Genomic DNA, 25,727 nt, shown 5'->3' on the forward strand with positions numbered 1-25,727 from the left:
GTACTTCTTTAATCCTGTGTGTCGTTAGGTCCATCAGCCTATCAGGCCTTGCGGTGTACAGGCCCTTTGTAAAAAACTGCATTCATTCAGGCTGTGTGCGATGGTTTGGTTGTCACGGGTGGTAGGATGGAGGATGCAGTGTGGGTCGAGGCTGGAGGGATACCAAGTGGACCCGTTAGCTTTTGTCGGGGGTACTTGGAGGGCGGGCTTTGATGGTAAAGATGAGAACACCCTCGCCGATTTTGAGTAGATGGTGTGAGAGAGGCGTTGCGCGCTTTGCGTGCGCTTCATGGAGAGGATGACAGCTCTTGCCCTCACTCCCCTGTGTCTCACTCTCTGTCCCCTCACTCATTCACTCCCCTCTCTGTCTCTGTGTCCTCAGCCTTCTTCAAGTCCAACGAGGAGAGCGGAGAGACGCCCAGAAGCAAGCCCCTCCCCACTCCACCACACAAACCAGGTACCGTGTCACGCACACACACACAGGCACACACAGGCACACACACACACACACACACACACACACACAGGCACACACACACACACAGGCACACACACACACACACCTCCCTTAGCCCACATTGTTCTCACTATCTGGAGCATAAAACAGCAGAAAATGGCATCTGCCACATGTAACTTATATTGACAGCCAAAGTCCAACCCGTTTGACGTTTACTGGCTTAGAGCAGCTAAACACAATCGCTTTTTCCGGAATGTGATTGATGAGGTGATGACTCACTTGGCAAAACACGTTGCTTTCGCCTTAGATGTTTAACATTTTAACATTTTATAAATGTTTTCGCTGGCTTTGCCCTCTCTGACTCTTAGTTATTGAGTCGTTCCTTTTAGTAACATCCATCCCTTTCACAATATGGGCTTGAGTGGGAAAAGTGATTTCTGTTCAAATAAACTCAAATAAAACAAGAGGCGGCATTCATCCTTCCATCCATGACACGTCCTTCTGTTCATCCGTATACGGCCAATCGGCTCCGCTCCTCTCCTCTGGCCGCTCTCCTATCACACCGTTACAACTGACCTCTGAAGAATAAGTCCCGCCTCCGAGGCTCCCGGTTCCCTCGGTCAAATGTCTATGGGGAATAACACGGGGTTTATGAACGGTCGTACATAACAAACTCTGTAGGTGGCGGAGAAGTAAAAGCTGCATCACGTTTTGAACTACACACTTTTTCCATCTGGTTTCGACCGGCTTTTTGGATTGTCGGTGCCGTTAAAGTAGCATTAATAATCGTTTACTACTTTAACGGCACCAACAATCCAAAAAGCCAGTCGACACTAGATGGAAAAAAGTGTGTAGTTCAAAACGTGACGCAGCTTTTACTTCTTTATTTCCCATACACATTTGACTGAGGGAACCTGAGCCTCGGAGGCGGGACTTATTCTTCAGAGGTCTATCACACTGTCTTGATGTGTGATTGGCTGCTGCTGTTTGGGTCTTTACTGTTCTCTGTGCTCCGTCTTCTCCAGCAGACAAGAAGCAGGAATATCAGACCGTGACAGAGGAGCCTCACTCTCGCATTCCATGTAAGTGGGAGTCCTTCTCCCCCCCCCGGGTGATGTACCGCAAGCGTCCCCCCCCCCCCCCACCCCCACCCCCTCTCTCTGCACTCGGGGATCCCCTCATTATATTTAACAATTATTTGCCGAAGGCTCCGTGAATACTTGAACACTTGAATAGCCCCACTAGTCACGGAGCCTGAGGTGAAACATTGTTTTAGTATTTACTACACGTGAACACTACAAAAATAAACAAGATAACACTTTTTGCCGATTTTGATTTATTTGTTTTTATTAGCGTGACGAGACGACCGTCAAACAATATCCCGAGTTTGAGATCTCAATCATGGGATATTGCCCAATATCCCGAGATAGCGAACCAATCAAATTGCGCCATCTTCACGGAGGTTCACGTGTAGCATGTACTAATACTACATATACTAATACTATATATACTATACTACTACTGTAGCATGTACTCATCCTTCATATTCAGCCTGGAGTCCCAAGCAGAGTGAGAATGCAGAGAAGACATTAACCAAGCCGAGCTACGCGCCCCCGCCTCTACCCAATGGGGCCCCTAAACTGGGTAAGAACGCACACGCACGCACGCACGCACGCACGCACGCACGCACGCACGCACGCACGCACGCACGCACGCACGCACACACACACACACACATTCAAATGCTTTTATTTGGAGCCACATTTACAAAGAAGGGGAACAAGATCCAATCCATTTTGGGAAGAAATATTGATAATGTAACAGGTTCATCAAGCTCACATGCCTTTACAAGACCGACATGATTAAGTTACGTTATTATACACCGAACACTTGGATGGGTAAACAAAGCATCTTTGTCTCCAGATTTGCTTACTACCTATGGTGGCACACTCACACACACACACACACGCAAGGTGTGGTAAATGCAGAACCGGTTCTCTAAAAGTGTAACTTTATTTCCCAGTAGTGTCATTAATGTGTCAGTATGTTGGAATGCCGTTGATTCAACGTGGGCTTTGTGCTTGCTTGTCGATCTAATCCGACGTGTCCATCTAACGTATAGACGTGTGTGTGTGTGTTTTCCAGCCTCGACTCCCGTCACTCCGAAGGCCCCCCCTCGCGTTGCGTGTAAGTAAGGACACACACACACACACACACACACACACACACACACACACACACACACACACACACACACACACACACACACACACACACTTAATAAACAGCGTTAGCCAATCAATGTGTCCTTCAGAAAATGTGGGGTTCGGGGGAGGGGGGGGGGAATTTATAATAAATCGATCAGAAGAAATATCACAAAAACATTAAAAAAAAACATCCTAATGAGGTGGTCAGATCCCGTATCGATTCAGACTCCGTGATTCGATTGATTTAAGCAGCCTCCAGTGAATACATGGTGGTACCGGGCAATGCACATGGTAGACTTCTACCCAGCCAACGCCAAGTGATTACTCCTGCCTGCCGAGACGCCGAAGCCGAAGCCAGTCCGCTGCGAGCTACGCAGTATGAAATGAGGGATAAACAAAAGATGCGTTTAGAGGCCAAATCGGAGTAAGAAATAAACCCGTTCTTCTCCTTTGATGGACCGCGGGCGTTCCCCGCCCCGTTAAATGACGCACACTGAACACTGCTTTATGTAAAGAAGCTTTTTATGAAACAATCAGAAACTTCCCATCAAATATCCATAGCCTGGGATTCTTCAATCGATTAAACTGCAGGTCAAAGGTTTTCAGGGGTGACGCTTATTATTATATTATATATATTATATTACATTATTATTATTATTATAAATGTGTCATTCATACTTCTCTGTGTGCCTCTTTGCTTTTTTTAGTGAAGCCCTCTACTCCAACAGAGAGGGGTTCCCGTGGTGAGACAAAGTCTTCATTCAAACATCCCAGGTGTCTGTCTTGTCTGTCTGCCAGTCTGTCCCTAATCACGTCCTGTCCTCCTGGTGTCTCCAGAGCCGGAGCAAGGCGACCGAGTCTCAACATGGAAGCCGGTTCCTGCTCGTCGCGGCCCCCCGCTCCATTACTGCAATCCCGGCCGGTCGAACAGTGACAGTAAGACCAGACTGTCATTATACTGTGTCATGATCCGCTCCTGGCTTTCCAGCATACTGCTAGCTCTGCCAGTACTTTTCCTGATCACCTGCCTGCCACCCCCACCTCATCAGTGCAACCACCTTCACCTGTGTTCCCTCACCTGATTCAAACCCACTCTTTCCACTCAGTCTCTGCCAGATTGTCTTTAGCAGCATGCAAAGCTCTCTAGTGTTATTTCCCGGATTGCTTCCTTGGTTTCGACCCTGCCTGTCCCTGACCCCTCTGCCTGCTCACCCCTTGTCTGTCTCCAGTTTGCTTGGATTCCCTCCCCGGAGATCTCTGCTAGAAAGTCTGGCTGTTTTGGCTAGCTCAGGCTGTGGACTGTTCTTGTGTACCTGCTGCGGATTTTACGACCCTGGTTGGACAATAAACTGTTGAACTGTTCCTACGCTGGTCTCAGTCTGTGCTGTGCTTGGGTCCAATCTCAGGGCCATTACATACTGTCGTATAGCAGTGTTGTTCCCCATGAGGATGGCTCAAGTGCCTTCAAACCGTCAGTGTTTTCCTTTGAAATAATATTAGATGAATGAGTCATTGAATGGCATTATTGATATTGTAGTGGTGTTGATATTTTTGCTTTGTAGGTATAGCAAAGCAAATTCTAAATCTTAACGTATGTCTTTGGCTGTAGCTCACTGCCCGATATACACACAGCGTTATCCGTCCTATTTTACACATCACACCCTCACACGGTATCTGGAGACTGACAGGCGATGGTGGACCTCGTTTTGTGAACCTGGCGTCCCGTTCTCTTCCCAGTGTCCCGCATCTCGGCGGAGCTGAGGGAGGCTCTGAAGAAGAGGTACACAGAGTAGAGGGACCTCTCTGGGCGTCACCATGAACTGTCCTACAGACTGTGTTGCGGCCCACGGAGGAAAGATCTACTGGAAATGCATCGCCATGTTTCAACCTGGTCTCTGAGTAAGATAACAGGCACGTCTTTACAAAGAGCGTTCTTCCTGTGGTGGACTCAAGGGACCCCCAGGGTGTGGTCTTGAGTCCATGGGTTCTGGGGTCTGCTTCTGGTCGTCACTAATAGACCTCTGAAGAATAAGTCCCGCCTCCGAGGCTCTGGTTCCCTCGGTCAAATGTCTACGGGGAATAACACGGGGTTTATGAATGATCATACATAACAAACTCTGTAGGTGGCGGAGAAGTAAAAGCTGCGTCACGTTTTGAACGACACACTTTTTCCATCTAGTGTCGACTGGCTTTTTGGAGTGTCGGTGCCGTTAAAGTAGTAAACGATTATTAATGCTACTTTAACGGCACCCACAATCCAAAAAGCCAGTCGACACTAGATGGGATAAGTGTGTAGTTCAAAACGTGACGCAGCATTTACTTCTCCGCCGCCTACAGAGTTTGTTATGTACGATCATTCATAAACCCCGTGTTATTCCCCGTAGACATTTGACCGAGGGAACCGGGAGCCTCGGAGGCGGGACTTGTTCTTCAGGGGTCTATGGCTGTCGGCCGAACCGCGGTCTGTACACGAGCCTCTCCGACCAATCAGAGGTGAACTGGCTCGTGGATCACCTCACACTCCTCAGGTTTCTCTCCTGATGTTTCGCACACATCAGGATTCGGTTTCACTTCTCTTCGACAACGTACACACACGTACACAAACGTACTCGTAGCAACAGACGTGATCTCCCAGTCAGTATTATGGGCCTATTCACTGGCTGTGGTCCTCAAACCAAAAACTACAAGATTTTTCTATTTTTTTTGTCTCGTCTTTAGGGTCTTCTGTGCTTTTTTCTTTTAATGAAGGAACACACGTTGTCGTGGCTGAAACATGAATTAAATTGTGTTTGAAGGGAACGTTTGGTATATTTGATTTAATACTTCTGTGTATCTGTGTCTCACTCAGAATTATATTTTAATACTACAGTAAAAATCGCGAAATATATATTTTTTACATCATCTTTTCAGTGTTTTCTCTTTGTGTGAGTGGCTCAGCGGGTGCAGCGGGGTTGATTGATTGGCAACATGAAGGTCACTGGTTCGATCCCCGGCTCCTCCTAGCTGAGTGTGGAGGTGTCCCTGAGCCAGACGCCTCACCCTGACTGCTCCTGACGAGCTGGCTGTCGCCCTGTGTGGTGACTCCGCCGTCGGCCAGTGAATGTGAGGCAATCATTTTTATGCACTTTAAGTGGCCAGAGAGTCTGAAATACTTTTATAAATGTAGTCCATTTATATGATTAAATGCTGTCAACCTACCACCTCTATGTGCCTTTCTTTGTCTCTCAAGAGTAAAAATGTAGCTTTATAGGTTACAGTGTTGTGCAAGTTCACACTTCACGTGAACTAGTTCAAAGTTCAGTTCATACAAAAGAAAATGAATAAATTCACGTTCATAGTTCACCAATTCAGTTTTCAACTAGTTCATTTTCAGTTCATTAACAGTTCTTTTTTAGAAACTGAAGAAAAAACTGTATTCTGTGCTTATCTTTTAAATGAATCCTCTCCATTACCTGCTGCCCATCACTACAATCTCAGATTGTTGTGGATATTATTTGTACACCTGTTTCATTAATCACAACTAAGGCAGTAACTCTATTTAATAATCATGTAATCTGGACCTAAGCATCAATTCAGAATGTCACAAAATCGGAACTCGTTCAAGTTCAAGTTCTTTAGTTAAAAATATGTTACGTTCAGTTCAAAGTTCATAGCAAAATTAACTTGCTCAATGAACTAGTTATTTTGAACTAGTTCATGCACAATACTGACAGGTTATAGAATTTAGATACCATGGACGTTTCACCCGACATGGGTGATACTTGTGGTTGAAACTTTGGTCTACCTTTTAATTACATATCAATCATTCATCTTCATGCCGGTCATTGTTGCAACACTTGTGTAATTATACATTAAATAATGCTAATCATATTGTTAATCCACCATTGAAAGATCTTACCTGTGAATTAGCAAAGAATGAGATAAGAAACAGCAGGCATTTCCCAGAAGCCAAAGTGCGCTGGTCGACCCTTCATCCGTTTTCATGCTATTGGACCTGAGTCGTCTCTCTGCACGGAAAAATACCACAACCAGCTCTTCCTCGTTCTTCAATCTCCCCGCCTGCCTTCCATACCTTTCTATCCGTCTACCTGTCTACCTGTCTAAACATCGTCATGTCTACCCACGTGTCTATCCCCCTCGATATCTACCTCTCTACCCAGCCACCTGTCTTCATGTCCACCTGTCTCCCTCCCTACTGTCATGAGGAAAAAGGGGAAACCACACAGAAGGTTAACTGAAGTATTTATTTAGCAGCAATGATGATAACTATAAAGAGATAAATAATGTCCATCAGTATTATCGTGTCGTGTCTGTAGTGTATGGGTGCCTGTGAGTAGGGTATCAGATCAATCTAAAGAAACAAAATCCTGGCTGTTGGGGTAGGATCTTAGGGCACACTCACACACTGGGCAACGTGTCCCTGTACCGTACTCCAGTACAATTGCCCCCCCCCCCCTGTGCTGCTGGCCTGTGCTCACACTAGGGCAATCTCAACTGGGCCTGAGTACGGTTGCCTCTTGTACATAAAGGTTGCGTATCCGTGCGTGTGCGCCTGTCGGCTCATTAGCATCTGTACCGTGGCCTGAGCACACCTCTCCGAAGTGAACTGAGGCCACGGAGTTGAACTGTACTGGAGTACGGATGGCGTGCTCACACTGGCCGAACGATGCAGACTTTAGGGGGCAAACGTACTCGGGCAACGGTACAGACGGAGACACGCCTCCACACAATCCCCTGCACAACAATTGAGAGTAAGGTCAACACACTACACATCTACCTGTGTCCCAATCGACCTGTCTACCCGTCTACATGTCTAACAATCTTTCTATCTGCCTGTCTACCTGTCTGCATGCCTACCTGACAGGTAGACAGATAAACAGACACACACGCACGCACATACGGGAACCCAAAACTGTGTTCCAGTAATGTCAATCGTTTTCGTGACATCATATCTACACAGATAGCCAATTATGATGACAGGGACAATAAGGCAAAGAGTAATCAAAAACGTTAGATAAGGGTCATTGGGGTTATTCTATTATATATATTCTATTATATAATAATTTAAATAATATTTTTAATTATTTATTATTTTTTAGGTTATTTCAGTAAACATGTGTGCAAAGAGAGACAATTAAAGACGTCAGCTACAGGAAGGAATCAAGGCACTTGGCCAAAGAACTTCTCAGTATCTTGATTATACTTTGTCTTATTGTACAAAACTGCAGTTTTTTCATCATTGTTTGACTGAGGAATAAATGTACAATATAACATCAATGCATTAATTTTCCAACAATGACATTGTTCATGACTTCTATTGTCTATCTTTGTTTATTTTGGCGAAGAGCAGACGGTAGTTATGGGTAATAGTAACTTCAAATGGGTTTCACATTCACTCTCTCTATTTAAACCATTTCAAAGTTAGGGCAAAGTTACTGTTGACCGCAAATGACACAGCTATAGCTGTAGCTCCAAATCAAGCCACTAGAGGATGCTAATGAGAAAACTTATATAGTGCAGGATTCATCTATACTTGATTATAAGTTACGTTACCTGTTTACATGTAAGGGTCGCGTTGTAAGGCATCGATTACCATTCAGGCCACATCCAACAAATATGTGTTTATCTGTCTTAGTGTGTGCTGAAAATATGAAAACACAATCTCACAACGATAAGAATTCAAGAACAGCAGTGCTTTATTCCTTTATTTCCTCAATGTGACTAATACATTATAGTATATACTTTGACTATTTACAGTACGTTGCAAAAGTTCTTTAAAATGTAAAATAATGTTAAAATAAAGATTCAGTCAAAGCCTTGCAAGCTAGTTTTTCCCCATGGTGGTAACCACATTGGTAGAGAGAAGTCAACGTGATATAAAACAACATTACACTACAGCAAGTGATACAAGATTAAATTAAAATAAAGAAAATAATCTAATCTTAGTAAACGGCTTCCAGAGCGAGATATTCAACGCTTTCTGCCCCACGGGGACACAGGGGTACGAAATCACTTCATCAGCTGAAACTAGTGTGTACTAGTGTGTACTAGTGTGACCTTCCTCAGGACTGAAGCCAGTCTCGCCGTCCAGACATAAAAGCGTTACGGTAACGAGACAGTCATGAGGGTACAGTACTGTTTAGGGTGGTTAACATGTACAGAACGCAGGCAAGTCAATTCAAAAGCCTTGAATAAATGTATCTTTATTCAGATATAACCAACTAACATAATAATATACCACATACCTACAAGTAGCAACACTGTTTTTGGTCGAGTCCCTTTTTTTGAGAGCTCAGTAGTCAAAGCGTTGCAGACGGGAGACGGGAGAACTTTGAAAGAGGGATTGAACCGAGTTTGTTTGTAAGCAAAGCGCGGCTCCAGAAGCCAGACGGGGCCGTTGGCTACGAAACCAAGAGTCAGCGGCTGAGGGCTTCTGACTCCTCCGTTGAAATGTTGCTGGTAAAGGATAGTTAAAACGGTCCTTTAGTGCTAAAACTAAACGGTGCTTACAGTCGCGGTGTCTAAAAGCTGACTAGGTTAACATAAGTCGCTGAGTGTGTCTTTGCTATGACTTAGCTACGGCGATGACTACAGAAGTGAATTCCGAAACGGTGAGATTTTTTTAAAGTGTCAGTACCTGATAATGAGGAGGAAGTGACATCACACACACACACACACACACACACAGAGGCTACACGGACACACATTAAGTACACCGCTTCTGGTCGGTGCGACAGAGCAGAAGCGCTGTGGATTGTTCAGTTTGGCCTTTTAGTTTGAACACGATTAAAAAGAAAAAAGGCACAGGGTCGCGCACAGCTGGACACATGCAGACGTGGAGACGTGCGCACACACACACACACACACACACACACACACACACACACACACACACACACACACACACACACACACACACACACACACACACACACACACACACACACACACACACACACACACACGGCTGCATGATTCCATGACAACCGTGGCGGGAGATGAACACGAGGGCTGCGGCCAGCGCTCTGAATGCTTTCTGCTACAGAAACTAAACTCGGTGTGTGTGTGTGTGTGTGACGGGGAGACGAGGAGACTCTCACCGTTCAGACTACACTCGGTAACCGTGGTAACGACGGCCAGAGGGCCAGAGGGCATACGGGCTACGGGTTTGGCGCCACAGAGAGTAAGAGTTGATGTTGTCGTTGTTGTTGATGGACTTCCAGATCATCCAGTGATGAAACTCTTCCATGACCCCCCGGAGTCAACCAGCTAGACGAGAGGGTAATACGGCTCTTGCTGGGTCCCCCCCCCCCCCCCCCCCTGCCCCACCCTGCCCCCCCCCGCTGGGTGGTGATAGGTGGATGGATGACTGGGTGGGGGTGGGGGGGGGGGTGATGGAGGGGTAATAAGATGGATGGATGGATGGATGGATGGGTGATAGATAATGAAGTGGGTGAACGGCCAGTGATGGATGCATGGGTGATAGATGGGTGGGTGATACGTGTGTGGGTGTATGGGGGGGGGGGTGGTGGTTGCGTGGGTGGATGGGGGGGTGGTGGTTGCGTGGGTGGATGGGGGGGTGGTGGTTGCGTGGGTGGATGGGGGAGTGGTGGTTGCGTGGGTGGATGGGGGGGTGGTGGTTGCGTGGGTGGATGGGGGGGTGGTGGATGCGTGGGTGGATGGGGGGGTGAGTGGACGGGCGGGGGCTCCTAGGTGAGGCTGGCGTTGGAGCTGCTGGTGTTGCTGTTCTTCCTCTGCCCGCTCTGCACCACGCTGGGAACCTGCAGCCCCGTCTTCACGGAGAACGTCCCGTTCCACACCTGCAGGGGGCAGCAGAGGGGCCGACAGGGTTGGGGCACGCTAGATTATCCTTTTTTTTCTCCTCATGTTTCCTTGTATGTCACACACACGGCAGAGCGTAACAGCGTTACGCTCGTTATTCCGTTACGTAACCAGATAACGAGCGTAGCTTGGGTAGGAAACCTCGTTAGGGCAGTGTAACATTAGCTGTGTTCGAAATCGTTCCCTATTCCCTCACTCACTATTCCCTATATAGTGTTTATGATATAGTGAACTATATAGGGAACGAAAAAAAGAGAATTCGGACACTAAGCTGAACATTTCTGAACGTCATTTGCGTCAGTGAATGCGCCCGCATTGCATTGTGGTCTACGGGAGTAACACGTAGGGAACATCGTATGTTCACTCAAATTTTGGGTATTTTATTGTCCACTATATAGTGAATGAACTTAACCACTGAGAATTCAAACGCTGCTACAAAATGGTGAGCACCCTTTATAGTGCACTGTAGCCGCGATAGGGAACGATTTCAAACACAGCTAAGATGTAACAGTGTTACAATCACCTCCCAGTGTTCACGTACACACACTGATTGTTACTGTATGCACTTAGGTTCTTATCTATTTCTATGTATTTCGTATTTACTAACAACAACAACTGCAGTTGTCAGCTTCTTTACCATGACAGACTAACACAATAAGTTCACAAATAAAACCTGAAACGCGCACCATGAAGGCCGGTATGATGGGCTGGGTGAACTTGGTCCTGAAGGTGTGCATCAGCTGCTTGAGTTTGGCGTTGTAGAAGGACAGGATCCCTGGAGGCAGAGGAGGACAGAAACACCAGCAGCGGGTTAGCCGCCCCCTCAGGCTAGTTCTCAACTCAAGATTGAAACTGTTACAGTTTACTATAATATACTGTACATCACGTTGTTTTTTTTATAATATAAATGTGGATAATGATGTGAGGACACATGAAATATGATGCTTATATTGACCTCATGCGAAACCTGCGCTATGCATTTTTTCCTGCATTAGCAACCTCTTTATATAACCTGCATATATTCTTATCTAGATCGTTTTCAGACCATCTGAGATTTTCCCACGTTGGGAATGGACCAGAATAAATCGATTTAGGGATCAGAATTCCCTGGATGGATTGACCCGTGGATGGTAGTTTAAAAGGTGACATGGTGCAGCTTTAACACTGTGGCCACAGCCTCCTCGTAGTTTAGAGGTGGCATAGTGCAGCTTTAACACTGTGGCCACAGCCTCCTCGTAGTTTAGAGGTGGCATAGTGCAGCTTTAACACTGTGGCCACAGCCTCCTCGTAGTTTAGAGGTGGCATAGTGCAGCTTTAACACTGTGGCCTCAGCCTCCTCGTAGTTTAAAGGTGACATAGTGCAGCTTTAACACTGTGGCCACAGCCTCCTCGTAGTTTAGAGGTGACATAGTGCAGCTTTAACACTGTGGCCACAGCCTCCTCGTAGTTTAGAGGTGACATAGTGCAGCTTTAACCCTGGGCTCTATGTGGCCACAGCCTCCTCATAGTTTAAAGGTGGCATAGTGCAGCTTTAACACTGTGGCCACAGCCTCCTCGTAGTTTAGAGGTGACATAGTGCAGCTTTAACACTGTGGCCACAGCCTCCTCGTAGTTTAGAGGTGACATAGTGCAGCTTTAACACTGTGGCCACAGCCTCCTCGTAGTTTAGAGGTGACATAGTGCAGCTTTAACCCTGGTTAACCCTGGGCTGTGTGTGGGCTCACCCTCCTCGTAGTTTAAAGGTGACATAGTGCAGCTTTAACACTGTGGCCACAGCCTCCTCGTAGTTTAGAGGTGACATAGTGCAGCTTTAACCCTGGGCTCTATGTGGCCACAGCCTCCTCGTAGTTTAAAGGTGGCATAGTGCAGCTTTAACACTGTGGCCACAGCCTCCTCGTAGTTTAAAGGTGACATAGTGCAGCTTTAACACTGTGGCCACACCCTCCTGGTAGTTTAGAGGTGACATAGTGCAGCTTTAACACTGTGGCCACACCCTCCTGGTAGTTTAGAGGTGACATAGTGCAGCTTTAACACTGTGGCCACACCCTCCTGGTAGTTTAGAGGTGACATAGTGCAGCTCTAACACTGGTTAACGCTGGGCTGTGTGCGGGCTCACCCTCCTGGTAGTTTAGAGGTGACATAGTGCAGCTCTAACCCTGGTTAACTGGGCTGTGTGCGGGCTCACCCTCCTCGTAGTTGCAGTACACCCCTATGCGGTCGGGGATGGCGCAGTCCAGCGTGCGGGCCTTGTTGTTGTGCTTGGCCGTGAGGCTCTGCTGCAGCCAGTTGTTGAGGTGGATGCACCACGACGCGCCGCTCTTGCCCAGCTGGTCGAAGCGGCCCAGGCTGCGCAGGGCCACGCCCACCGCGAAGGCCTTGCTCTCCTTGTCGAAGCGAACCTCCCAGTACTGCTGGCCGGCGTCGATGGCCGTGTCCGCTGGACGGCGGCGAGAGAGAGAGAGAGAGAGAGAGAGAGAGAGAGAGAGAGAGAGAGAGAGAGAGAGAGAGAGAGAGAGAGAGAGAGAGAGAGAGAGAGAGAGAGACGAAGGTGACAGTGAGGTTCCGAGCGCGTGTGAACAAGAGGGATCACTGGAGGGAGGACGGCGGCGCGGAAACGACAACGGGTGACTGAAGAACGGTTTCTTATGTGTTCTTGTGTGCATTTATTTCCATCTCGAGATACGTGAGCGTGTAAGCCTGTAATGGTGCCTTCTATTTGTCTCGTTAATCGCAACTTGCAGCTCGGGTGTGACGTCACATCCGTCTCGTAAAAACGAGTGACCTCCGGGTTTTTCGTTCTATTTGGCACACACACAACAAGACTCGGAGTCGGAGCTCTGCTTTCTGCTCAAGAATCGGCATTGTTGTCATAGCAACATGGAGCGTCTCTAGCCAATTTCAGCGGCACAAGCTACAAAATAGGCGGTATTTAACACATAAGACTGTAACGACAATGCTATAGGTAACAGTATACAGTGCTATGTGTACGACTTCTTCATTTGGTTACAACAAAAACACAAGTGCTTGAAATAGTAGAAAACCACAATGTTTTTACATGTGATGCTCGGAGTAGCCATCTTTGTTACTGAACTCGGGGTCCTCTGAGTTCAGACGAGTTGACGAGTCGTTTTTACGACCTCGGGGGGCGTGCTATTTGCAACTTCCGGTTCGTAACTCGGAAATCCGACTCGCAGATCGAGTCGGGTGGACAAATAGAATAGCACCATAAGACCAGGGTGTACGCGTAACGGACGCCAACTAGCCCGGGCTAGCTGGCGGTAGTACGTTTGTAAATCCTCACACCCCCCCCCTAGCCTTAAGAACGCTTCTAGACGCGGAGTTAGAAGCCTCTGGGCTTTTAGCTCAGTGGTTAAGAGCGTTCGACTCCCACGCCGGTAGTGTTGTTGTTGTAGTTGGAGAGGTGGCGGGTTCGAGACCCGCGAGCGGTCGAACATAAGCATTGTGTGACACTCAGTCACTGGTAGCAGTTTGCTCCTGGCTACAAAAGTACGAGGCCGTATGATGTTAGATACAAAGAATAACACAATTGACATTTTAAATGTTGTATATATTCACTTAAATATATGAAATGTTTTGTATATAATTGCATTTAGTTTATATTATTCTGGAGAACGTGCGGCCTCGAGTCGTCGTGAGAGCTCAGAAGAACCACAAAGAGCAGCAGCCAGGGGCCACACCGTAACGAATGCCGTAACCATGGACTGAAGAAGGCCCTCACGGCCGCCGCGTCAGCGCTACTCACCCAGCACCGTGTAGGACTCGGCCGTGAAGCGGTCTCTGCCCACCCGCACCGCGGGGACCCTCTTGGGGGACATCAGGGACACCCTGAGAGGATCAGAGGGACAGCTGCCGTTAAGAGTCGCACTGATCCGCTGATCGGAGGGGCGGCAGCCTAAACCCACCGGTCAGCATCAGGGGGGGGGGGGGGACTGGGAGGTACCTGGGAGTGTAGGGGGACTGGTCGTGGGGGACTGGTTATGGGGGACTGGTTATGGGGGACTGGTTATGGGGGACTGGTGGTACTGGTACCTGGCCGGGGACTGGGAGGGGGACTGGTGGTACTGGTACCTGGCCGGGGAGTGCATGGGCGACTGGTTGGTGCGGTTCTTGTCCTTGCGGATCTCCTGGACCTTGCCCCCCACGCTGTCCCACTCCACGCTCAGCTCCTCCACCTTCAGGTTCTGGTGGGCGGACGCCGCGTCCAGCTTGAACAGGAAGGCTGCGCACACACACACACACACACACACACACACACACACACACACACACACACACACACACACACACACACACACACACACACACACACACACACACACACACACACACACACACACACACACACACACACACACACACACACACAATGAGACCGCCGCTGGCCGCGCCCGGCGGGGCTACGGGGTCGAGTCCCCTTCACTGGGACCGTCCGTGCAAGGACGGTGAAGACTAAGTGTGTCACGACGTGCTAGGGGGCGTAGCGATACACTCAGTAGTACCAAAGTTTTTCGGTACGGGTCTAACGATTCGATGCGCGTTTCGTGTCGGTACGTACCGGAAAAAAATAAAAAATTAAAAAAACTTTTTTTTTTAGAAGCGTTAGACCCTACCGAAAAATGTCGGGAAAAAAAACATTTTTTTATTGGTGATCACACACACTCTGTGACACTCTGAGCGTCTCGTCTTGTCCTGATGTTTTGTGTTGAGGACCACAACGGAAATAAGTCCTGGACTTTATTGCGTTTTTTATCCTCAATTGTATTTTATGCATTTTCATTTCTGTTTGATACAATTTAATAAATCAAACCAAAATCCAATTGTTTAATAAAAAAATAAAACAATAAAAACTGCTGTACCGAAAAAAAACACACCGAACCGGGACTTAAAAAACAAGAGGTACGTATCGTTACACCCCTACGTCACCACACGTAAACCACTACCATCTGAATGTAGGCCAGGGTGTGCTTTAAGTGCAGCATGGAAACCCAGCTCAGACCACGACGTCAGCCTGGGGCTGCAGAGAAGTGTGCGGTCGTGGCACGGTGAGTCACCAGCCTTCTGTGGACGCGGCGTAGGAGGTAGAGAGGGTTGTCCTGCCACTGCGATGGTTGCTAGTTCCGAGTGTCGAGGTGTCCTTGAGCAAGACACACCTCACACCCGTTCTCGCGGAGTCGGCGAGAGGATTGGGTGAATGTGAGGCACTTGTTGAGCGGGTGTAGAACCGAGGTCAGACCCCCAAGATTATTTGCGGCATACCGAAAAGTAGGCAACGACCCTTTTGTCGAAAGGGGGGAATTAATGCCCTCTTCTATTTGTCTCGTAATCGCGACTTGCAGCTCGGGTGTGACGTCACATCCGTCTCGTAAAACGAGTGACCCTGGATTTTTCGTTCTATTTGGCACACGACAAGACGAGTCGGAGCTCTGCTTTCTGCTCAAGAATCGGCATTGTTGTCATAGCAACATGGAGCGTCTCTAGCCAATTTCAGCGGCACAAGCTACAAAATAGGCGGTATTTAACACACAATAAGACTAACGACATGCCTATAGGTAACAGTATACAGTGCTGTGTGTACGACTTCTTCATTTGGTTACAACAAAAACACAAGTGCTTAAAATAGCAGAAAACCACAATGTTGAATGGAGTAGCCATCTTTGTTACTGAACTCGGGGTCCTCGAGTTGACGAGTCGTTTTTACGACCTTGGGGGGCGTGCTATTTGCAACTTCCGGTTCGTAACTCGGAAATCCGACTCGCAGATCGAGTCGGGTGGACAAATAGAAGGCACCATTACTCATTCGAAACATCGCTGCGTCGATTCGGGTTTCTCAGCAGTTGCCCGGAGGACGCAGTGAGCCGTACTCGTTGATGGTTAGTCTCTCTCCGGGTGAAAAAGATTGTGTTTTGATTGTTGTTGATTGTTGTTGATCGTTTTGCCACCGCTTCCTCCCACCGCTCGGGGGCGGCGTGAGAACCGCCCGCCTTCACAGCCTTATCTCCTGAGTTCCTCTGCAAAGCGGTCGCCAGCTGCAAGCAAATCTGTGGTCTGATCTCAGCTCCACGACAGCCGAGTGTACGGAGTGTACGCACTGCAAGTGTTTGGTCTGCGAGGAGGTGAGGAGGTGAGGAACCTTCAAGGGAGAGTGAGTGTGTGTGTGTGTGTGTGTGTGTGTGTGCCTCAGTGTGTGTGTGTGCCTCAGTGTGTGTGTGTGTGTGTGTGTCTCAGTGTGTGCCTCAGTGTGTGTGTGTGCCTCAGTGTGTGTGTCTCAGTGTGTGTGTGTGCCTCAGTGTGTGTGTGTGTGCCTCAGTGTGTGTGTGTGTGCGCGTGTGCATGTGTGTGTGTGCCTCAGTGTGTGTGTGTGTGTGTGTGCCTCAGTGTGTGTGTGTGTGCCTCAGTGTGTGTGTGCGTGTGTGTGTGCCTCAGTGTGTGTGCGTGCGCCTCAGTGTGTGTGTGTGCGTGCGTCTCGTACCGTGCGTCTCCAGCGTGACGGGCTCAGAGAACTCTCCGGCCACGGCCTTGTTGCACGCCTTCACCCTGAACGTCATGACGTGTGTCAAACCGTAACCCTGGCAACGGAAAATAAATTAGAACAACAACAAAAAAGGCACGCGGGACATTTGCATAACACACACACACACTGAGGCACACACACACACACTGAGACACACACACACACTGAGACACAACCACACACACACACTGAGGCACACACACACACACTGAGACACACACACACACACACACACACACACACACACACACACACACACACACACACACACACACACACACACACACACACACACACACACACACACACACACACACACACACACACACACACACACACGACGACGAGGTTGAACTCCCGACTCTCTAGTCTAGTGTAGTGGTCATCATCCGTCATTAACAAACAACAGGAACCCTTATCGACCCAATCAGAGCCAGCCCCCGGCGGTCGGCCCTGGCTGCGGCGGTGTAGGGGGGCGGGGGTGGTGGTGGTGGTGGGGGGGGGGGGGACAGACAGACAGACCTGTGAGCGTGTGCTCCATCAGGCGGATGCCCTCCACCACCATCCAGGGGAACTCCTCCCTCAGCCGCGGCGGCCCGTCGTGGTTGGTGCGGCGGTGCTCCAGCGTGTAGTGGTCGATTTTGCCGTCGGGCTCCTGCAGCGTCCAGGACACGCTCACCGTGTTGTCGCACACCTGGCACTCGGACGTCTGGATCTCCGGAGTGGCCGGCACTGTGTGGGGGGGGGTCGGTGGGGGGGTGGGGGGTGGGTAGAGAGGCGTTGGTTTTAAACCCGTCGTCGTTTCGTTTGCCCATGACCGCGTAGGGGCTGCTCGATTATGGAAAAAAAAAAATCATAATCACGATTATTTTGGTCGATATTGAAATCTCGATTATTCATTCGATTTGAGTTTGAAAACATGACGCATTTATTCATGATTTCTCTCCAAAAAAAAAAAACACTTTGTAAATGAGAACTTTGAAATTTCCCCTTTAAAAAAAATACACAAAATGGTCAAATAGAAAATAAAGTCCAGATATGAATCCAGCTGTTAAAAAAAAAAAAAAAAAATAGAAAAAAATCGTTTCAACTCGATTATATTAGTTTGGTGATCGTTTCACTCTGAAATCGCTACACCTGCCTTCTGTTCATCTCCAAAAATTATTATGTAACTTGTTTAGTCCCGTTTATTTCAAGCTCTGCACAGCATAACAAAACTGCGTCGCCACAACGGCGGGAAACGCTCAGCGCACACACAGGACGTCCTAATCACCTCTGCGCTCCCTAGCAACACGTAGAAAGGCCACCGTGGATGATAGAGACAGAGGCACCTACACATTTGACTTAACACCTTCCATATCACTGATCCAGGGTGTAAGCTTTGCGTAACACTAAGTGATCTGTAGCAGTTTTCTCCTGAATACAAAGTATGAGGTCGCATGATATTGTATACAGAGAAAAAAAAAAAAATTTTGCAAGCATGTTTCATCTTTCTAGTAGTATTATGCCCTAAGTATGTGATTCTATGCCCCTTATTTAGGGCAAAGAATATCATTCCCTACATAATATGCCAATCAAAATAAGTTTGATTGGCATCTGCCAATCAACTACTTTAACTCGGACCCATCTGCGTTGGGCTGTGACCTCATGGCGGCCTCGTCACCGAACCTGGGAGGAAGGCGATTCCTCGCAGCATCTCCCGCTCCTGGCTGAAGTCCACCATCATGTGACTCATGTTGTCGCTGGCCTTGGCCTTCAGGGACAGGCGGAAGGCGGGGGCCATGGTGACGCTACCAACAAAAGAGACGCACACACACACAAACACACGCAGCACGGGTGAGCACGCACACACACACACACACACACACACACACACACACACACACACACACACACACACACACACACACACACACACACACACACACACACACACACACACACACACACACACACACACACACACAACCAGGCATGAGAGAAGAAGCGCGCCCCTGTGTTCCAGCGGACAGAGACTGTCACGACCACGCACACACCGTGGCTAACATGAGGCGCTAGGTCTAAAGCTATGTGCTACTTAAGAGTGATGGATGACAGGATCTGTAACGTTTAATAACCACGGCGTATCACAGAGGGGGGGGGTCTCCCCCACGACACACCTCCCAGATATCACGTCGGTCGAGAAGATGTGTATTAACATTTAATAACGTATATTAATATAACATCTCTAAGCCAGCTAATGAGGCCAGTCGTGGGAAGACTCTGGGCGTCTAGGGGAGCAGTCTGTCCCATCCCCTCTGGAGTTTGTTCCTCATAGTCCAGGACAGCCTCATTCGGCTGCACCGTCCAGTCATGCGAGCGTACGGCCATTTAAAACCTCTCTTGGCGATGGAGAATAGACTCCGCCAATTAGATCCGCTCGAAGAAATAGAAGCAAATCATTCGACTGAGATGACGGTGAGACTGCAGTGGGTTCGGTTCGGAACCTCATCTCCCGATACTTAATACGGTGATAAACCGTGATAACATGACGAGAAGTCAACGGGGGGGGGGGGGGGATCTCTGTCGTCCATCACTTTAACAAAACAAAACGATGATCTACAGGACTTCACTAGCAGTCACGACATGGACCACCACTCCACACAGCTGTGACCAGAGAGAGAGACGCATTCACCAGGGAGGGGGATGACACACGATGGAGGGAGCTACTCAGGACGTGGGGGGGTAAATGAACTAACAAAAAGGACAAAACAAGGACACCCAACCGAACACCACCGTGTCCTACTGAGGGTCGTCTCAAATGCATCGGCTGAGGGGGTGGAGGGAGGGGAGGGAGGGGGTGGCTGCAGCATTTGGGAAGGCATGCAGGGCTAGGCTATGATGAGATGGCTGAGGGGTTAGGAGGCTAGGAGAGGAGGTGGTGGTGGTGGCGGTGGGGAGGGGTTGGACTGAAGTACTATACCTATCCTTAATGTCTTTGGCCGCCTGGAGAGAGGAAGCGGTGGAGGAAAGGAAAGGAGGAGAGAAGACATATGGAACGGAGAGAACACTGAGTTGGGAGCCCATGAGCTTGTGATTCAACACTTCAAAACAACAACAACAACAACACACACACACACACACACACACACACACAGAGCCACGGGAGTTGTGCGTTAAAACAACAGTGTCAGTCGTGGGACAAACAACCTCAAACACTTAATAGGAGCATTTCCATTATTCTAACACATGAAGACTGCAAAAACATCCCTCCACCGATACACATCTAGAATGTACCCAGACCGCTGGGGGCTACAGCGGCACAGGGCGGTGGAGGCGACCGGGAGGCGGCAGGCTGTACCTGCATGAAGCCCTCCGTCTGGGAGGAACACAGCGTCTGATTGGCTAGATCCAGCAGCTCCTCCGAGCTCTCCAGGGCCTTGGAGCAGGCACTCAGCTGACTCTGAGAGAGAGAGGGGCAGGGAGAGGGAGAGGCAGAGAGAGAGAGAGGGGCAGAGAGAGAGAGAGAGGAAGAGGCAGAGAGGGGCAGAGAGAGAGAGAGGGCGAGAGGCAGAGAGAGAGAGAGGGCGAGAGGCAGAGAGGGGCAGAGAGAGAGAGGGCGAGAGGCAGAGAGGGGCAGAGAGAGAGAGCGAGAGGCAGAGAGAGAGAGAGAGAGAGAGGAAGAGGCAGAGAGGGGCAGAGAGAGAGAGAGAGCGAGAGGCAGAGAGGGGCAGAGAGAGAGAAAGAGAAAGAGAGAGAGCGCGAGAGGCAGAGAGAGAGAGCGAGAGGCAGAAAGAGAGAGAGCGAGAGGCAGAGAGAGACGGAGAGAGGCAGGGACAGACAGACCAACAGACAGAGAGAGAGAGAGAGACAGAGAGACAGGCACGAGGATGAGCCCAGATCAGAACAGACGACCCAGAGCGTCTCCACTGTTCTCGATATAATGGACCCATTATGTCCTCTGGGACGGCCGCACAGAACAGCCATCATTTGAGAGTCAGGCCTGGTGCCGAGGGTCCGGGGGGGGGGGAGGGGGCGGATACACAAACACACACGCACAGAGTGGTAACATCACTAAAGGCCAAAGTACTACTACTCCGTATCCGTAATCCCTAATCCGACTCCGTAACTCCAGAGACCCCTCGAGCATTGGCAGTTCTCCGTCGGGATGTCGGATACGCGACGCAATTCGCCGCCCGATCGATCTTCTATGCTGACTACTAACCATGTACATAGTGTTTAAAATAAACTTCCAAAGCTCTTCAAATCTTATTTGGTGTTTTATTGGTCCTTAATGTGCAAAGTAAACAATGTACAAAGTAAATAAGGTGCAAAGTCAAAGCGGGAAAAGTGATTCCGGAAATTATTTTGTTAGAGGACCAATCACAGCACCTTGCCGTCTCCGTCCGTCTCCGTTGCCTCGACGGAGAGTTCAAAAATATTGGATGCGCACGTAGAGCTACGGAGAGGGTCTCCGACAGGCTCTCCGTCGACGGAGAGGGATCTCCGTAGCTACGTAGAGCGCTTTACGGAGGAGTATAAATCCACCTTAACCCTCACCCTAACCCAACAACAGTCTGGGTAGACCAGAGACACAGTCGTTCTCGGTCACTGATGTGACGTTGAGAGTTAACTGAGTTAAGTTAAATATATTTTTGTTGATAAATGGTTTGAACTAAGAGCCTAAGATGTCCACATGCCTCACTTTCAATGTACAAGTGCAGAATACAACCTTTGTAAAGAAGAAAGGGGCCTCAGCTTTAAGGGAAGGACGGCCTGTTTGTCGACTGAATGAATGAATGAACCCACCTCCTCTTTGTGTTAAAGGTCTATTTGTTGGCGGACAGAGGAGAGGTACGGAGTGAATGCGCTCCACGCATGGAAACCTCTGACGTGGCTCACCATCACATTGTTGATGAATGGTTTGAACTAAGAGCCTAAGATGTCCACATGCCTTACTTTCAATGCACAAGTGCAGAATACAACCTTTGTAAAGAAGAAAGGGGCCTTTTTAATCGCTGCTGTGTCTCACCATCACATGTCAAAGATTGATCTGGGATCATTTCAAAGGTTGAAGAGCAGCTGTGTGTCGTATGGGTTAGCGTCATAGTGAGGTGAGCTGGTCAGGATTAGTGAGGTGAGCTGATCAGGGTTAGTGAGGTGAGCTGGTCAGGGTTAGTCAGGTGAGCTGGTCACCTGCAGCTGGTCAGGGTTAGTGAGGTGAGCTGGTCAGGGTTAGTGAGGTGAGCTGGTCAGGGTTAGTGAGGTGAGCTGGTCAGGATTAGTGAGGTGAGCTGATCAGGGTTAGTGAGGTGAGCTGGTCAGGGTTAGTCAGGTGAGCTGGTCACCTGCAGCTGGTCAGGGTTAGTGAGGTGAGCTGGTCAGGGTTAGTGAGGTGAGCTGGTCAGGGTTAGTCAGGTGAGCTGGTCACCTGCAGCTGGTCAGGGTTAGTGAGGTGAGCTGGTCAGGGTTAGTCAGGTGAGCTGGTCAGGGTTAGTCAGGTGAGCTGGTTAACATGGTAGGTGAGCTGGTTACCTGCAGCTCGTACGTGCGGCTGGCCCTCTCCTGCTTGATGCGGGTCAGCATCCCCTCCTTCAGCTGCTCCAGGACAGAGTGCAGCGAGGTGAACTCAGACTCCAGGTCGCCATGGACACGGTCCGAGTTGGCCTGGAGACAGACAGGGAGCAGTGAGACAGGGAGCAGTGAGACAGGGAGCAGTGAGACACAGAGTGTGTTCAGAATGAACTGGTTATGCTGGTGAATCGTAGCGGTGAGATGTTTAGATGTTTAGATGTTTACGTACCTCCAAGTTCTCCAGACTCTGTTTGAGGCTGCAGATGAAGTTCGTAATCTCCTCATTCTTTAACGTCAGCGTGGTCGTGATCTTACGAAGAGATTCCTGGAACACACACACACACACACACACACACACACACACACACACACACACACACACACACACACACACACACACACACACACACACACACTCTTTCCATTTCAATGCCCTTTATTTGCCTTTGAGGCAGAACGTCAACCATGTATACTTGAGCTTTCTCTGGGAAAAGCAGCGTTTCCGTTCTGCTGCCCAGAACAGGGTATCAATATCCACCCTCTCTGAGCCGGAAAGGACACTTCATGGGCGAGGAGATGCGCATTCATAATTTAATAATGCGACTCCGCCACTATGCGGATCTGACTGCGTGCTCTGCTCACATATGTTTTTTGTGAAAAATACAAACTAAGGCGTTGTACACGTTACGAGTGTACAACATGCCTGGGCCTTATTATACAACAGTGACAACACACCGTTCATAATGGGAGTAATTGCTCCGTGATGCAGAAGGCTGCAGCAGCAGCAGCAGCGGCGGGCCGGTGGAGTGTAGGACTGCAGCCCGCTTATCCCGGCTATAGGCTGCTATTATGTAATAGCGTTTGTAAACCCCTGATTCATATTAGACACGTCGGGACGGGCTTATACGTAAAGCTATATTCCCATGGGATCAAGGAAGGTGGGGATGATTATCTCACCGGTAACACACACACACACACTGGACGCCAACCAAAATGGCAGGTTTATCGGTATATATATAGAGGTGTCTTGGGATTATTAAATTCCCGATCACCACAATTCGTGCACCCATGCAAGATGCATACATTTGAAACCGAAGCATGACCAGGAATGGACGAGTTCTCATGTTTCGTCACTAGCCGTCCTCGCCTCCTTCCTTTGTATCGGAGCTACGCCCCGACCCGACCGAGACTAAACACCTGTTCCTGGGCTCCAGCCTTACCTTATGTTCCCCCATCCTGGCGCTCCGGCTCGCTAGTCCCAAAGTCACAAGAACTACAATCGGCAATTTTCCAGCGGCCCCTTGTTTCGGTCTATTTGCACCACTCTGCTGGTACTGATGCTGCTATAGGACATTGCATCTTCGTCCACCGACGCCTTGGGCCGTTCTGCGTTGTGCGCATGCGGCCGCAGAGGACTCTGGGTGTTGTGGTTTTGTCCCTGAGACGCAGCGTGCCTTTCGGTGAACACAACACAACGTAGGAGGATAATGAGAGAGGTCGTGATGTGTAATTACCGATGTCTTGTAATTATTGTTTGTGTTTCACTGCAGACAATCATTGTTTACGCCCTGTGTGCGTTCGGATGCTTCCTAATGCAAATTAGGATGCAAATTAGGTGTATAATTTCTTTAATTTAATTAATGACACTATACTCCAAGGCTATTGGATAGCCGACATAACAACTTCAGTAGCGGTATTGCTACAGTGAAAACTTCGTATATTAATATTCGTGGTTTGCTTGATATTGCATTCATATATTTTACGTATGATTCATGTTCAGGATAATTTTATAAGATGCTCAAATCGTCATTCATTCTCTTTTGCGGATATGATAACCCTGGATACCTGAGTCACGTCACATTTGTGTTTTGTCACAGGAAACCACAACTGTTATCCTGGTAAAGAAGGTATGGCGTGTATCGTAGCACCTTGACACCACACTCACACCCACACACACACACACACACACACACCGCATAGACTGGTGCATCTGCTCGGCATCGGTTCTCCAAGCTTCACGCCGGAGGCTCCAGGGTGTCTGCTCAGAGTCTCTGTGTTGTTCCTCTTCAGCAGGTCTCGGTAGCTGCTGTTTTATCCTCCAGGTCTTGGGTGTGTGTGTGTGTGTGTGTGTGTGTGTGTGTGTGTGTGTGTGTGTGTGTGTGGCGTATTGTCCTATTGGCCAGTTGTTTCCATGGAGACAACAGTTGTTTCCATTGAAGCGGCCTTCACTACCACAGGGCCCTCTGCCTAAACACCCCAACCACACTGCTCTGCACGGCTGTGGGAGGGAGAGAGAGAGAGAGAGAGAGAGAGAGAGAGAGAGAGAGTTTTAAAGTCTGCGTTCCTCTGTGATCAGCACGCTGACCAGGGACCACCTGCTGGTGGTCTCTGGTCCTGGGCGTGGCATGGAGGCGGTCCTTCCCTCACTAGTTCTCACTAGTTCTCATTAGTTCTCACTAGTTCTCTCACTAGTTCTCTGTGGTTCTCACTAGTTGTCATTAGTTCTCACTAGTTCTCACTAGTTCTCACTAGTTCTCATTAGTTCTCACTAGTTCTCACTGGTTCTCTGTGGTTCTCTGTGGTTCTCTTCAGTTCCACGGTCCAGCCCGGGGGGTTGAGCGGTGGTCTGGTGAAGGGGGGCCTTGTGGTGTTTAAACAGACGGGGAGGTAGGACTCTGGGACCACCGGCCCTAACCCTAACCCTAACCCTAACCCTGACCCTAACCCAACCCTAACCCTAACTCTAACCTTAACCCTAACCCTAACCCTAACTCTAACCCTAACCCTAACCTTAACCCTAACTCTAACCCTAACCCTGATAAACACGTACATTTATGCGATTAGAAGGTGTTGTGTTTAGAAACTCGATTTTTTTAGCTGCAGTGGTCTTCCAGTGTTATCAGTCTCTGACTCTGACCTCTTCTGGTGGCTTCTGTGTGCATGGGGTGAAAAAAATCGGTCACACACACACACACACACACACACACACACAGTGCCTGGTTTCGTTGCTTGTCTTTGGTCGTGTACAGAGAGGACTGAAGGTAGACGATGTTCTGAGTTCCCCCACGATAGACTCCACCCCCGCGCCACCCCCCCCCCCCCTCCGCACACAGTTACCGTTTGATGTTTGTCAAAG

The 25,727-nt window shown here is 48.9% G+C and overlaps 2 protein-coding genes across 2 annotated transcripts in view; one reads left to right on the top strand and one right to left on the bottom strand.

Annotated features, from left to right (window-relative positions):
- Window positions 1-4,537, top strand: part of LOC311353140 (signal-transducing adaptor protein 1-like) — an 11,314-nt gene extending 6,777 nt beyond the window's left edge. Inside the window, 7 exon segments of the mRNA XM_084472963.1 lie at window positions 383-457; window positions 1,483-1,539; window positions 2,009-2,101; window positions 2,603-2,644; window positions 3,372-3,407; window positions 3,502-3,600; window positions 4,402-4,537. Coding sequence (XP_084329089.1) covers window positions 383-457; window positions 1,483-1,539; window positions 2,009-2,101; window positions 2,603-2,644; window positions 3,372-3,407; window positions 3,502-3,600; window positions 4,402-4,457 — 458 coding nt within the window. The 3' untranslated portion in view covers window positions 4,458-4,537.
- A 5,726-nt stretch (window positions 4,538-10,263) lies between these two features.
- fsd1 (fibronectin type III and SPRY domain containing 1) lies at window positions 10,264-23,905 on the bottom strand. The gene is given in 14 exon segments (XM_084473347.1): window positions 10,264-10,484; window positions 11,193-11,281; window positions 12,692-12,943; window positions 14,270-14,352; window positions 14,596-14,746; window positions 16,997-17,073; window positions 17,075-17,093; window positions 17,561-17,770; window positions 18,707-18,828; window positions 20,001-20,023; window positions 20,379-20,480; window positions 22,553-22,684; window positions 22,821-22,916; window positions 23,812-23,905. Coding segments are annotated over 14 exon segments (1,482 nt in total). The 5' UTR covers window positions 23,827-23,905; the 3' UTR covers window positions 10,264-10,373.
- Between the last annotated feature and the right edge of the window lie 1,822 nt (window positions 23,906-25,727).

The sequence above is a fragment of the Micromesistius poutassou genome (genome assembly GCF_964030765.1).
Source record: "Micromesistius poutassou genome assembly, chromosome: 9".
Taxonomy (NCBI): Eukaryota; Metazoa; Chordata; class Actinopteri; order Gadiformes; family Gadidae; genus Micromesistius; species Micromesistius poutassou.